The sequence below is a fragment of the Sapajus apella genome, unplaced genomic scaffold (genome assembly GCF_009761245.1).
Source record: "Sapajus apella isolate SASKATOON/1434 unplaced genomic scaffold, GSC_monkey_1.0 scaffold146, whole genome shotgun sequence".
NCBI lineage: Eukaryota > Metazoa > Chordata > Mammalia > Primates > Cebidae > Sapajus > Sapajus apella.
In genome coordinates, this window is record NW_022437086.1 from 2,745,775 (window position 1) to 2,761,664 (window position 15,890).

Sequence of the window (15,890 nt, forward strand, 5' to 3'; positions counted from 1 at the left end):
GGGCTGCCCTGGGGACTCAGGCACCCCTGAGGTTCCTGTCGCAGCAGGAAAACAAGTTCAGTTACTCTGCTCTTCCCACGTGACACAGGAGAGAAGCTGAACGTGAGAAGTCCAGCTGCAGAGGGGGCTCCTGCCCTTCTCATGGATTTTGGGGGGACATTGATTTAGGGGAGACAGGAAAGACCAGCCTGTGGAGCAAGTAGAAGACTCAGGTTTAATCGTTCAGAAAACACGTGTTCTGCATACATCATCCAGCCTCTAGGCTCTTACCCCACGCTAAGCAACAGAGGGTTGTCACCTGGGCAGAAGGATTGCTTGAGTCCGGGAGTTCGAGGTCAGCGGGGTAACACAGCGAGACACCCATGGTATGGTGTGACAGTGTCCCCACCCAAATCTCATTTGAATTGTAGCTCCCAGCCAGGTAACACAGTGAGACACCCATGGTATGCTGTGACTGTGTCCCCACCCAAATCTCATTTGAATTGTAGCTCCCACAATTCCCACGTGTCTTGGGAGGGACCTGATGGTAGATAATTGGATCATGAAGGTGAGTCTTTCCCGTCTTGTTCTTGTGAAGGCGAATAAGTCTCAGGAGATCTGTTGGCTTTATAAGGAGGAGTTCCTTTGCACAAGTTCTCTCTCTTACCCGCCACCATATAAGAAGTCCCTCTGTTCTTCCTTCATCTTCTGCCATGAATGTGAGGCCTCCCAGCCATGAGGAACTGTGAGTCCATTAAGCTCATTAAGTCTCTTTTTTGGGGTGGGGGCGGGGCAGAGTCTTGCTCTGTCACCGAGGCTGGAGTGCAGTGGCATGATCTTGGCTTCCTGCAACCTCTGCCTCCCAAGTTGAAGAGATGCTTCTGCCTCAGCCTCCTGAGTAGCTCAGACTACACGCCTCTCCACCATGCCTGGCTAATTTTTGTATTTTTAGTAAAGATGAGGTTTCACCATATTGGCCGGGTTGGTCTTGAATTCCTGACCTCAAGTGATCTGCCCACCTCAGTCTCCCAAAGTGCTGGGATTACAAGCATGACTCACAGTGCCTGGCCCAAGCCTCTATTTGTTTATAAATCACCCAGGCTCAGGTATGTCTTTATTAGCAGCATGAGAACAGACTAATACACCCCGTCTCTACAAAAAAGTTTAAAAACTCTTCAGACCTGGTGGCATGCACCTGTAATCCCAGCTACACAGGAGGACCTTTTAGCCCAGGAGGTCAAGGCTACAGTGAGCTCTGATCTCACTAATGCACTCCAGCCTGGGCCACAGAGTGAGACCCTGTCTCAAAAAAGAAAAAAAAAAATGAGAGAGAGAGAAAGAAGGAACTGGAGGAGTTTCAACACAACTTGAGGGGGAAATTTGTATAATTCTAGAATTTTATGTCAAAATAAATTGTCATGAGAGAAGGGGAGAAAGGTATTAACAGGATTCTAAGAACACAGAAAATGTAATCGCCACAAATGTTTCATTGTCAACTAGTTTTAAAAGTTCTCTAGCAGATATTTGGATCACAGTTAGGCACTCAGGGTAGGGACAGTTATTAAAACCTGGAACTGAAGATTGAAATCAATTAAATATAATGAAGTAGCAGGAACTGTTATAAATTTTGCTACAAAATTAAATGCAGACACCAAATACTATTCTAGAAAAAGATGCAAACGGTAGAAAATGTGTCATCATAAATCTCAAATTTAACTTACAAAGACTGAAAAGCATGCGGCAAGAGGTAGGAACATAAAATGTCTGTGAATCTTCTTTTTTTATTTTTATTTTTATTTTTTTTGAGATGGAGTCTTGCTCTGTCCCTCAGGCTGGAGTGCAGTGGTGTGAGCTCGGCTCACTGCAGCCTCCGCCTCCCTGGTTCAAGCAATTCTCCTGCCTCAGCCTCCTGAGCAGCTAGGGTTACAGGCCCATACCACCATGCCCAGGTAATTTTTGTATTTCTGCTAGAGACAGGGTTTCACCATGTTGGTGAGGCTGGTCTCGAACTCCTGACCTCGTGATCTGCCTGCCTCAGCCTCCCAAAGTGCTGGGATTACAGGTGTGAGCCACGATGCCCGGCCCAAGTTTCTTATTACATACAAGAAAAGATGACACAATGCAATTTAGTTTCTTGAATTTGAAACAGTGGCTTAAGTAGTGCATTACACTTTTGGAAAAAATGTCCAATGGTATAATCAAAACTAAAATGTCCATAAGTTCCTTATACAAAAGAAGAAACAAACCATAAGAACCAGAAGCATGAAATAAAATAACAAAAGGACAGCCAAATATGTTTACAACAATATATAAAAATGGAATTAGACTCAACCATTGCAAAGCGAAGAATCTCAAATTCAATGTCTTTAGAATCCAATTCTAGCCTCCTTGTAAGAGACATACCTCTAACACACAATATTAAAAAGTTTAAAAAACAAAAGAGAGAACAGGGGTGGTGGATCACACCTGTGGTTCCAGAACTTTTTAATGCTGAGGTGGGCAGATCACTTGAGTTCAGAAGTTCAAGACCAGCATGGGCAACATGGCCGGACCCTGTCTCTACAAAAAATACAAAAATTAGCTGTAGTCCCAGCTACTCAGAGGCTGAGGTGGGAGAATTGCTTGAGCCCAGGAGGTCAAGACTGCCATGAGCCATGTTCATACCACTGCACTCCAGCCTTGGTGACACAGAGAGACCTTGACTCAAAAACAAAACAAAACAAAACAATAACTACAAAATAAAGGCAACATCAAAAAAAAGAGAGAGAGAGAGAGGGACAAACGTTCAGCAGAATTCATACCAAAGGAAATAAGCATACCTGTACTGATATAAAAATAGTTTTTTTTTTTAAAAGACATTAACAAAGCACTGAAATTTTTTTTAAGACTGTGTATAATGATTGGTATGGTTTGGCTGTGTCCCCCCCCAAATCTCATCGTGAATTGCAGCTCCCATAATTCCCATGTATTGTGGGAGGGACCTAATGAGAGATAATTGAATCATGGGGTAGTTTTCCCCCATCCTGTTCTCATGGTAGTGAATAAGTCTCACGAGACCTGATGGTTTTAGAAGGAATTCCCCCCTTTTGCTTGGCTCTCATTCTTTTTTACCTGGTGCCATGTAAGACATGCCTTTCACCTTCCACCATGATTGTGAGACCTCCCCAGCCATTTGGAACTGTGAGTCCCTTAAACCTCTTCTTCTTTATAAATCACCCAGTCTCAGGTATGTCTTCATTAGAAGAACAGGAAAATGGACTAATGTGATGATAAAAGCCACACTCTGTGCATTCAGCAGTGGGGCCACCCACCTGCTCCTCTTGATGTCCTCCGAATGCATCCCTCACAGCTTTTATGCCCCACACACTCTTCTCAGGTGGTGTCATCCTTTCTGATGACGTCATCCTCATCTGTATGCAAATGACTGCTAAATCTGTATGGTTAACCTGCATCTGTACATTCTAGTGCATCCTAGGCTGGTCTACCGGCCTGTCCTCAGGAACCTCCAAAGATTGCATCCAAAATTTAACTTGTCGCCCTTCTTTCTACGCCTGTCCACTCAGCTGAACATAAAGCCCTGGTGTCTTCCTAGATGGCTCATTCTCCTTCACAGGCCTCACACAATGATCGGTCAAGTCTTATCAACCTCTCTTTTACACGGCTCTTGAGTTCTCTCTGTCTCCATAGCCCACTTCAGTCTCAGAATCTCCTACTTCAGTAGCCTCCTCTCTGGTTGTCGAGGCCCTTGTATCGGCAAATGGTAATTTTTCCTAGGCTCAAACTCGATCAAGTAATTTCTCTGATGAAAATGTTTTTGTGGATAAAAATATAACTCAGAGATACCCAAAAGATAAAGCCAAGCTCTGACTCTGTTCCTCAAAAAATTAAACATAGGATTACTATATGATTCAGCAATTCTGCTTCTAGGCATGTACCCCAAAGAGTTAAAAGCAGTGAGCGGAACAGACATTTGTACAGCTACATCCATAGCAGACACTTGGCCGGCTTCTACTTTGTGTCTATTGTGAATGTGGTATGTCCATACAACAGAGTGGTCAATGAAAACACTCAGGCTCTGAACAATATTTGAAGATATTTATTCTGAGCTGAATACGAATGACCAATGGCCTGTGACATAGCACTGAGGAGGTCCTGAGAACGTGTGCCCAAGGTGGTCAGGCTACACCTTAGTTTTATACATTTTAGGGAGATGTGACGCATCAATTAATACATGTCAGATGTACATTGGTTCAGTCCAAAAAGCTGGGACAACTGGAAGTTGGTGGGTGGGGAGTTTCCAGGTCATAGGTGGATCGGTCATTGGTGGATTCTGATTGGCAGTTGGTTGAGGAATTGTCTAAAGACTTGGAATCAATAGAAAGGAATGTCTGACTTATGATAAGTGGTTGTAGAGGCTAAGGTTTTATCATGCAGATGAAGCCTCCTGGTAGCAGGCTGCAGAGTTCTGTCAGTCTTAAGATCCCGGTTTTAATGTTAATTAATTGAAACATTAATTAACATTAATGTTTGGTCCTGAATTCCAAAAGGGAGGAGGGTATAATGAGCCATGTTCAATTCCCCCTTCCCATCATAACCTGAAGTCATTTTTCAGGTTAACTTTGGAACGCCCTTGGCTGAGAAGTGGGAGGGGGGTGTCCATTCAGATGGTTGTGGGGCTTAGAATTCTATTTTTGGTTTACAGAGTATTGTTCAGCCTTAAGAGGGAAGAGAATTCTGACACATGACACTACATGGGTGAACCTTGAGGGCATTATGCTAAGTGAAATAAACCAGTATGATTCCACTTATATAAGGTACCTAGGAAAGTCAAAGACACAGAGAAAAAAAATAGCATTGTGGTTGTTGGGGTTGGAGGGAGGGAGGAATGGGGAGATGGTGTTTAGTGAGTACAAAGTTTCCATTTGGGGAGACAAAGGAGTTTGGAGAGAAATAATGGTGATGGTCACATGACGGTGTGAAAGTACTTAATGCCACATAACTGTGCACTTAAAATGAATAAGATAGTAAATTTTAGTTATTACATTTTACCACAATAAAAATAAATAAATAAAAACAGCTGGGGGTGCATGTCTGTAGTCCCAGCCACTCAGGACGCTGAAGTGGTTGGATTGCTTGAGCCTAGGAGTTTGAGACCAGCCTGGGCAACAAAAAGCAAGATCCCATCTTTACAAAAATATATATTTTTTTAAATGAGCTGCTCATGGTGGCAAGTGCCTGTCATCTCAGCATTTTGGGAAGTTGAGGCGGTAGGATCACTTGAGCTCCAGAATTCACGTCCAGCCTGCACAACATAGTGAGACCTCATCTCTACAAAATAAATAAAAATTAAAAATAAAAACAAACGAAAAGCAGTTAAGCTCTTTACCATGTCAGACAAGGCCTTTTCTAATGAGTGCTGCACCCAAAGTCCTCACCTCATTCCTTCCTACCTTCTCCTGACTACTGGAGTCTCAGAGGAACTCAATAGATTGTCAGTCAATGAACATGTCAGCTTTTGCAACTCTGTGCCTTGGTATGGCTGCCCCCAGCCCACCTGACCTCCTCTCCCTCTTTATCTTTTTCCCACCCTCCCCTCACTCAGCTGGCAGTCAGCCTCCTTTGCCTTTAGGTCTCTGATAGTATGCGTGTTCTCCAGAAATCCCCTCCGACCCCCGCCCCTCAGGTGGTGCTAAGCCGCCCCGGCTTCCCTGCACCAGCATCTACCACACGGAATTAAAATTACTCATTTCTTGCCTTTCAAGACAGGGCATATATCTGATTTGCTTTTGTATTCCCATCACAGTATCTGGCAGAGCCATTCCCAATAACCATTTGTTGGCTTAGTGTATAAATCTTTTTGCACTAAAGAATAGCCTCATTTAACCAGCATTTGAACTATCAGAATAATTTATGGAGAAAGAGTTTTCTTCACAGACTTCGATATGCTACTCATGGTGCTTGACACATGCAGTAGTATAAAAAGAAATAAGTTTATAGAGAAAGATGATAAGGCTATATAATATAATTAATAAATATAAATATATTTGTATAACTGACCTTACAGAGATTCTACCATAGTGGAAAATTCCTTAGGTTTCCAAGACAGCAGATGTACAGGCCACGTACTCTGTGATCCATTTAAAACAGAAAAAGGTGACGAAAACCGTAACTAGGAGAGAGAAATGGAAGTACAAAGGAGAAATGGACTGGGTGCACAGTTGCATACTAATAACAATGAGAAACTTCTGGCTGGTTTTACAAAAAACTACGACATCACAAAATTGAAGAAAAAGGGAAAAGTAAAATGGACTGATATTCATTGAAGAAAGGCTTGTTGGCATGGGGGCCACACTGTTTTACAGTAATGGTTTTCAAACTTTTTAAAGACGGGTATTGACAATATAGGAGATAGATGGAATGCTGCTCAGCTTATTTTGTCGAGACGTCCTAGTACTGAATATGTACCTAATACTAAAACATGACCCAGAGCTTCAAAACTAAAGATTTAAGTCTGCAGCTCTCCTCCTCTTATAGCTCCTGGCCAGCCTATTGGCCTGATTTCTGAATGACAGAAACCTCTCGACTGGTTAGCATTTGTCCAGGCCCCACACTCTTCAGCTGTTCAGGAAATGTTCCTCGTTTTCTGAGCCTGTTGACCTCGGCCTTGCCACTCCTCATCCTGATCATGGCAGGGGGTCTTGGTGTTGTCATCTGTAAATCATCCTCTTCTTGCATTCTGCCAGGCTTCTCCCCAAAGCCAAATGAAACACCTTGCTCCCTTACCCAATACAAAGAGACAAGGTCCCATGAGTTTTCCCTGAGTGTATGTCAAAATTCCTGTCTAGGATCATTAAACTCTAATGCGGGAAACAAGCTCACGTGACACCTCCCCTTCAGTTGCTGTGAGGCATAGAAATGGCTTTGAACTTCAGTAATTTAGATCCTACAGCAAGATTCAGTCTCCCAATGTAATTTGTTAGAACAGGGGTGCATAAAGCAAGGTAAGAATTGTTTGACAAGCAAGTGAGGCAGGAGGATGACCTGAGGCCAGGAGTTTGAGACCAGCTTGGGCAACAGAGCAAGACTCTGTTTCTATACAGGAAAAAAGACAATTAAAAAAAATAGCCAGGTCTGGTGTCACACACCTGCAGTTCCAGGTAGACTAGTGCTTCAGCTCAAGAGTTTGAGGCTGCAGTGAGCTATGATCATGCCACTGCACTCCAGCCTGCATAACAGGTGAGAACCAAGAAAGCAAAGAAGAGAGAGAGGAAGGAGGGAGGGAAGGAAGGAAGGAAAGGAGGGAGGGAGGAAAGGAGGGAGGGAGGAAGAGAAAGAGGGAAGGAGGGAAAGAGGGAGGAAGGAAAAGCGAGGGAGGAAGAGAAAGGGAAGGAAGGAAGGAAGGAAAGAAGGAAGGAAGAAAGCAAGGAAAGAAGGAAGGAAGGAAGGAAAGAAGGAAGAAAGGAAAGGAGGGAAGGAGGAAGAGAAGGAAGGAAGGAAAGGAGGGAAGGAGGAAGAGAAGGAAGGAAGGAAAGGAGGGAAGGAGGAAGACAAAGAGGGAAGGAGGGAAAGAGAGAGAGAGAAAGGAAGGAAGGAAAGGGAGGGAGGGAGAGAAAGGGAAGGAGAGAAAGAAAGAGGGAGAAAGGAAAAGGGAGGGGGAAAGGGAAGGAAGGAGGAAGGAAGGAAGGAAAAAAGGAAGGAAGGAAAGGAGGGAAGGAGGAAGAGAAAGAGGGGAGGAGGGAAAGAGAGAGAGAAAGGAAAGAAGGAAAGGGAGGGAGGAAGGGAAAGAGAAGGAAGGAAGGAAGGAAGGAAAGAAGGAAGAAAGCAAGGAAAGAACGAAGGAAGGAAGGAAAGGAGGGAGGAAGGAAAGGAGGGAGGGAGGGAAGGAGGGAAAGAAAGAGAAAGGAAAAGGGAGGGAGGGAAAGGGAAGGAAAGGAGGGAGGGAGGGAGGGAAAAAAGAGTCAAAAGCTTTCCTTTCTCATGGTCCAGAGTAACTGAAAAGGTTGTTTTTCGTGTTCATCCTTGACTAGGTTACACCGCAGAAACCACAGTCTTACGGCTAGCAGCAAGCATTTATTTCTCACTCAGATCTCGCGTCCTTTGTGGGTAGGTTGAGGGTTGAGGGCTGGTTGAATGACCTGACTTCTCAGGTCATTCCAGGACCTAGAATGAAGCAGCAGCCCCTCCCCAGTGTAAATGTTTTGTGTAAGAAGAAAAAGAGAAATGGCAGGGAACGCAGTGGCTTTGAAGCTTCTCCTTGGACTTTCATACATTTCTTCTGTCACTTTCGCTCTCAGTCGATCGGCCAAAGCTTGACCTCGACAGGCAAGGAGATGCCATCCTCTCCTACGGGGGGAAACCAACACAGCAGACCCTGAGGCGAAGCAGAGGTGGGGGGCACTGACCCACGCGCAGTCAAAATTCCAAGTCCCCAAAAACTTAACAGCTAATAGCCTGTTGCTGACTGGAAGCCTCACCCATAGTATAAACAGTGAATTAACGCTTATATGTTACCTGTCTTATACACTGCATTCTTACAACAAAGTCAGCTAAGGAAAAGAAAATGCTATTACAAGAATCATAAGGAGGAGGGAATACGTTCATTAACTGGAAGTGCATCATCTTGAAGGTCTTCACCCTCATGGTCTGCGCCTGCAGCAGGCGGAGGAGGAGGAGGAGGGGTTGGTCTTGCTGTCTCACGAGTGGCAGGGCAGAAGGAAATCCACAGATAAGTGGCCCCACGCGATCCAAACCCATGCTGTTCAAGGCTCAATTATCGCTGGGAATAGTAGACCCTGTTAGAGTCCACACTCTTGCTCATCAGTATTCATTTCCCTCTCTTTAGCTGCAAAATACCCTCCTCCTCTCCCCCAGGGAGACACCCCAAAAGTCCCATCCAGCTATAACACCAGACTCAAGCTCTAGAATCTCATGATGCTCATCAAATCTGGGTGTGGCCCCTCTTGGTCTGGAAACAAAAACTAAAAGACAAATCACTCCCCACCCTTGCTGGACGCAAACACACACTTGGCATACGGCGGTGGACCAGGGTCGGGCAACCATCAGAAACATTCCCTTCTGGAAAGCAAAAAGTGGGACACCCATAGTGTTCAGAGGCTCAGAGCAATTCTGAAACCCTGCTGGACAAAAACCTTGGGGTGAGTTTTTTTTTTTTTTTTTTTTTTTTTTTTCATTAGGTGTTTCTGCTTCCTAGGAATGACCCTCTATGGCATTGTTCTCCAAGATTCCCAGGAACACTGTCTTTTCCCATTATTCTTATAGTTCTCCTATGAGGGCATTGGGCAGTATACCCTTCCTGGGACCTGTGTAGCTTATCCTCATAATTGCCTGGGCGCATAGGTTGGGAAACCCAGAGATCCTTTACGTTTGGAACAGTTACAGCGTCTTTTAATCCAAGATTGTTGGCTCCTGGCCAGAACAGCTCTCTCAAGGACTTAGACATATTTTTATCTGAGTCCAATCAGCTTATGCTAATAACCACATCCACAATTATTTTTGAGACATACCTCTCTCTAAACTTGATAACAGGCTTCCTAGGAGAGTCACTTAACACATTCAGAGATGTTTTAAGGAGGCACTGATTTGCTTTAATAGGGCTGTATTATAAAGCATTTCTTTATTTGATCTCTTAATAGTTGGAGATGAGAAACAGTTGCTTCTGGTTCAGTGCCTGTAATCCCAGCACTTTGGGAGGCTGAAGCCAGAGTATTTCTTGAGGCCAGGAGTTCAAGACCAGCCTGGTTAACGTGGTAAAGCCCTGTCTCCAGTAAAAATACAAAAATCAGCCAGGTGTGGTGACATACGCCTATAATCCCAGCTTGTTGGGAATCTGAGGCAGGCAGCATAGTGAGACCCTGTCTCTATGAAAAATACAAAAATCGGCTGGATGTGATGGTGTGTGCCTGTAATCCCATGTCCTTGGGAGGCTGAGGCAGGAGGATCTCTTGACCCTGGGAGGTGGAGGTTGCAGTGAGCTGAGATCATGCCACTGCACTCCAGCCTGGGTGACAGAGCAAGACTCCATCTCAAAAATAATAATAATTAATTAATAAAAAATATCTGGGTATGGTGGTACACGTCTGTAGTCTTAACTACTCAGGAGGCTGAGGCAGGGGGATCACTTGAGCCCAGAAGTCTGAAGCTGCAGTGAGCTATGATCACACCACTGCACTTCAGCCTGGACCACAGAGCGAGAACTTGTCTCTAAAAAAAAAACCAGAAATTTGAAAAGGGGGCTTTGAGAAATGTGGGGGATAGAAAGATCACAGATGATTGTGAGAAAAAGAGAAACAATGGCTTCTTTCAATGCTGCAAGACCAGGAATTTCTGGGTTCTTTTTATGCTCCGTGTGCAAACCAACCAATTCATTCCTGAGCGGATCCCTTCCTTGTGGTGCTCTGTTGGATGTAACTGATTACAGTTGTGAATCAGGGCATTTGGTTTCACAAGCTTTTTACCTAAGGCCACAGGACTCGGATTCAATATCTGTCTGCCCTCCAAGGTGTCACAAGCAACAGCTGTACCACACGTTTTGCTGTTGCCTAACAGGGATCTCCGGTCAAGGTCTTCTCATTTTTCACTGCCTGGCTCTGGAACCAGCGCGTCATATGTTAGAACTTTGGTTATACTAGCCTCTTAGTTTTATGTACCAATTTCTCTATTTTTGACATAGACCAACAACGGTCTAAGTTATGCAGCGGCAGCAAACAAGCCCCAAATCTCAATGGCTCATAACGAAACGGGGTATTCCTGATGTGAGTCGTCCGTCGTGGTTCAGCTGCAGGTGCTTCCCACTTTATCCTCATTCTGAAAGCCAGGCCGAAGGAACAGCCCCTCTCTGGGGCATGCAATTCTCATAGCAGAGGGAAAGAACAAATGTTAGAACCACACGATGATTCGCAAAGCTGTGAATCGGATGTGGCGTATGTGACTTCTACTCACACTGCATTGGCCAAGAAAGTGACACCAGCAAACGGAATATAAATGGAGTGGAAAAGTACAGTCCTCTCTCGGGGAGGGGCAGGATGTCATCAGAAATTCTGCACCTCTCCATCAGCAGTTTTTCTTCATGAACATGACTTTGAACTTGTGGTTTTAACTTATTAGAACAAGATTCATGGCCAGGCACAGTGGCTCAGGCCTGTAATCCCAGCTATTTGGGAGGCTGAGGCAGGAGGATCACTTCTGCCCAGAAGTTCAAGGCTGCAGTGAGCCATAGTGACACCACTGGACTCCAGCCTGGGTGACAGAACAAGACCCTGTCTCTAAAATTTTTTTTAAAAAAGATACATAATTAGGCCAGGCATGGTGGCTCATGCCTGTAATCCTAGCACTTTGTGAGGCTGAGGTGGGCAGATCACGTGAGGTCGGGAGTTGTAAACCAGCATGGCAACATGGTGAAATCCTGTCTCTACTAAAAATACAAGAAAATAAAATAGCCGGGTGTGGTGGTGGGTGCCTGTAATCCCAGCTACTAGGGAAGCTGAGGCAGGAGAAGCGCTTGAACCCAGGAGGCAGAAGTTGCCGTGAGCCAAGATCGTGCCACTGCACTCCAGCCTGGGCGAGAGCAAGATTTCGCCTCAAAAAAAAAAAAAAAAAAAAAAAAAAAGATACATACTTAAAGCAATATGGGAATTGGCAGTGTGTTGGTAACTTATAAAATTTTTACAGACACATGCATTGTATGAAGGGTTTCACCGTTCTAAAGTACATGAGATACACAGGGTTGACAGCACACGGCTGGGTAAATAGGAAACCAGACTGGGAGGGGCATTTCTTTCCTCCAAGAATCTAAAGTGAAGGGAATATGTTCCCCTCTCTGTTGCCCCAACAAGTCCCTGCAAGTTGACGAGTATGCTTGCACCTGAACGGGATGGGACACTGCTCCTCTGAGATCCTGAGACACGGAGACGAGTTTCTGCAGAGCAGCCGCGGGTCTTGCCTGTCATGGCCAAGCCACCGTCCCATCTGCACCTGCTCCTGACCACCTCCCTGCCCTTTGTCTCCACAGTTCGACATGCAGAGGATAACTCTGGAGGAGCTCAAGCACATTCTCTATCACGCCTTCCGAGACCACCTAACGATGAAGGACATCGAGAACATCATCATCAACGAGGAGGAGAGCCTGAATGAGACTTCGGGGAACTGCCAAACGGAGTTTGAAGGAGGTAGGTGCCCCTGCTGCCGTCCCCTCCCGGTCTGGGACAGACCAAAGCACCACTTTCTCTCTATGAAAAATGTGTTTACACACAGGCTCCCGGGCTGATGTGGCTTGTACTGAAGTCAAAAATCCAGGACTGAGGTTAAAAGTCTTTTTTGCTAAGAAGTGATGGGCTTCATTTTCTCTGTCTTTTTCCTCCAAATTCTACATTTTTTTGCAGAATCTCCAATTGTCCCTGTCCTTCCTCTCAAGGCTCTCTGAGGTCTATGTGTGATTAGATGTGTGGTTTTGTGCTGTTTGCCTTTTCTCGGCGTGGCTGCCTGCGGCAGAGCAAAAAGCCTCTTCTGATGGTCGGCAAACTTAGGTTGAGTCCGTTGTGTGACCTTGGGCAAGGGATGACCCTTCTCTTGTGTTTCCTCATCTGTAAACGTCAGGATAATTACACCTGCTTCACAGAATTCTTAGAAATGGATGACCTCTATGTTCACAAATGCACTGGCCAAAAAAAGAAACCAGGGACAGAGTCCTCTCATGAACTTACCCAAGTAGTTACAAAAGAAATAAGGTTCTCTGGAGGGCAAGAAAGAGACCCATGAAAGGTTGGGTTTTCTTTTTTCTTTTTTTTTGGATTCATGAAAAAAAAAATTTAAAGAAAAAAAAAAGAACCTAACTGATCCCCTAATCAGTAGAGAATTCCTGGGAAGCAAAATGATTTCGTCCTTCCTTCCAACTTTGAAAATCAGAGTGGCTTTAAGCCTTGATGTATAGAAAAAAATTTTTTAATTACATTAAAATATCATCTGGCAGGCTCTCAGTGACTTTCCTGTTCAATGCTGACATTTCTTAAGGAGGCCAAATTTTTTTTCTTTTTTTTTTATGAGCATTTAAACAAGTCAGTATACATAGTTGGGAAGCTGCCACACAGACGCTGGAAGGATGTATTTGGTTGTGCGGTCTCACAGCTGTCTCCCTTAGAGCCAGTGAGCGCTGTGGAGGGAAGCTAGTGGGCTTGGGGCTGAGCCGGTCCCAGGCACCAGGACTGTCCATCCAAACCCAGGCTCCCACCAGCCCTGTCTGGGCTGAGCAGCTGCATCATGGAGCCAGCATTAAAGGCCATGACAGGAGGGAACAGGAGATGGTGTATACTCCAAGCTCACAAACAGTGGAAGGGCATAGTGGAGACTGTTGCAAAGCAGAGAACGATGATCTTTTCTGAAGTCACTCATTTAAACATTGCAAAAATGCCACGTGCATCAAACAAAACCCAGCTGTGGGCCTGAAGCTGCCTGGTCCCTGCTGCGGCAACAGGGCAATAGCATCGATGACTGTGTTTGGAGTAGGGGTCCCACGGATTTTTTTTTCTGTAGGTGGTTTCTCTCTTGTTGCCCAGGCTGGAGGGCAATGGCGCAATCTCAGCTCACTGCAACCTCTGCCTCCCGGGTTCAAGTGATCCTCCTGTCTCAGCTTCCCAAGTAGCTGGGATTACAGGCGTGTGCTGCCACACCTGGCTAATTTTTTTTTTTGTATTTTTAGTAGAGACAAGATTTCACCATGTTGGCCAGGCTGGTCTCGAACTCCTGACCTCAAGTGATCCACCTGACTCAGCCTCCCAAAGTGCTGGGATTACAGTTTATTGATTATTACAAATAATTAATGCTTATTATTGGTTAATTAATAATTGTAAGTCACTTAATGGTGTGCCTGGACTAATAATTATTACCATTATTAATTGCCATCAATAATTAGTCCAGACACTGCACTAAGTGGCTTACAATTATTAACCATTATGGTAATAATTACCATAATTAATATTGTCATAATTAATATTATGGTAATACTTATGGTATCATCTAACCATACCTAGCCATTGCCTAACCAGTAACTCTGGTAATAATTTTTGTATTTTATTTTTTATTTTTTGAGACAGAGTCTTGCTCCATTGCCCAGGCTAGAGTGCAGTGGTGCGATCTCAGCTCACTGCAACCTCTGCCTCCTGGGTTCAAGCAATTCTCCTGTCTCAGCCTCCTGAGTAGCTGGGGTTACATGTATGCACCACCACACCCAACTAATTTTTGTATTTTTAGTAGAGATGGAGTTTCACCATGTTGGTCAGGCTGGTCTTGAACTCCTGACCTCGTGATCTACCTGCCTTGGCCTCCCAAAGTGCTGGGATTACAGGTGTGAGCCTGTTAGTCCAGGCACTGCACTAAGTGTCTTAAAATTTATTATCTTATTTACAAAAGCTGTTATTTTGTAATTTGCATGTTATATTTTTATATGATCTCTGGGACCTTCATTACATAATCCTTTTGGATATTTTTATCTCAGAGAACTTTTATAAAGCATTATGTCACAGTTGTTTGTTCCCAAACACAAGCTCATTGATTTGTGTTTAGGTTTAAGAATTTTCCAAGCTTGGATATGATCAAAGTCATGGTTGAACATATTTAATACTCACAGGCCTTTCCACATGCAGGAAAGAGCCTCCCTGATTGCATTTGGACAGAGGTGTCTAGGAAGAGAATACTGAGGGCCTGAATCTACCTGGTCTGCATCCTAGGACTGGAGGAGTTTGTCTGAGACCCTGTGGCTCACCTTAGACCCCTCACCTCTATATTGCTCCCATATCCACAAGTTCCTCTCTGTTCTTCTATCAAGACCTGACTGCACAGTTGCATTGCTTCTACCTCCAAAATCGCCCTCTCCTCCTCTCAGCCTTGAGCCCTTTGGGGCCTCCCCATCTCCCCTAAACTGTCAACTCCTCCCTATCCTCTTTTGCTCTTAGCCTAAGCTGCATGCCTTGTCCAGTCACCTCAACTATGCCCTTGCTGACATTCTGTTACAGGACCACCAGGTTCTTATGCTCACTGTTCAGTAATAGACCAATACACTGAGACAGCAGGGTTTCCAGCAGAGAAAGAGTTTAATGACTGTAGGGTAGCTGAGGAAGGATACAGGAGGAATCCTCAAATCCATTCCCTGAGTTGTTTTGAGCTAGGATTTTTAAGGCGATTATGGAGGGCAAGGGACTGAAAAATTGGGAATGTTAATTTAGGATGTGGAAACTGCATTCTTTGGCAAGTCAGCTTCCCATGGGGTCCTTCATACCAGCTGACATCAGTAGTCTCACTGATATGCGGAACCTAAGGAATATCTCAAAGGGAAAACTTAACATTTTATACTGTTCAAGTTGTCATCAGTAGGGCAATTAAGGGGAACTATAATTGCGTGTGTGTGTGTGTGTGAGAGAGAGGAGAGGGGAGAGAGAGAGAGAGAGACAGAGAGAGAGGGAGGGAGGGAGGGAGAGGGAGAGAGAGAACCTGGCTTTTCATTAATGTTGATTTTTAAGTTCTGTGGTACATGTACAGGACGTGCAGGTTTGTTACACTTAAATGTGTGCCATCGTGGTTTGCTGCACCTATCGTCAACCCCTTACCTAGGCATTAAGCCTAGCATGCATTAGCTATTTTTTCTGATGTTCTCCTCCCCATCCCCCACCCCCCCAACATGTGTTCTCATTGTTCAGCTCCCACTTATAAGAACATGTGGTGTTTTGGTTTTCTTTTCCTGTGTTGATTTGCTGAGGATGATGGCTTTCAGCTCCATCCATGTCCCTGCGAGGACATGATCTTGTTCCTTTTTATGGCTGCATAGTATTCCATGGTTTATATGTACTACATTTTCTTTATCCAGTCTATCAGAAGACAGTGTGGCAATTCCTCAAAGATCGAGG

General features: G+C 44.6%; 1 protein-coding gene across 5 annotated transcripts in view; it reads left to right on the top strand.

Annotated features, from left to right (window-relative positions):
* CALN1 (calneuron 1) overlaps window positions 1-15,890 on the top strand; it is a 612,621-nt gene that overhangs the window by 562,821 nt on the left and 33,910 nt on the right. For all 5 annotated transcript variants that reach the window (XM_032264678.1, XM_032264679.1, XM_032264677.1 and 2 more), the window contains one exon: window positions 12,008-12,164. In XM_032264678.1, the coding sequence (XP_032120569.1) occupies window positions 12,008-12,164 (157 nt within the window). The remainder of the gene's footprint in view (window positions 1-12,007; window positions 12,165-15,890) is intronic.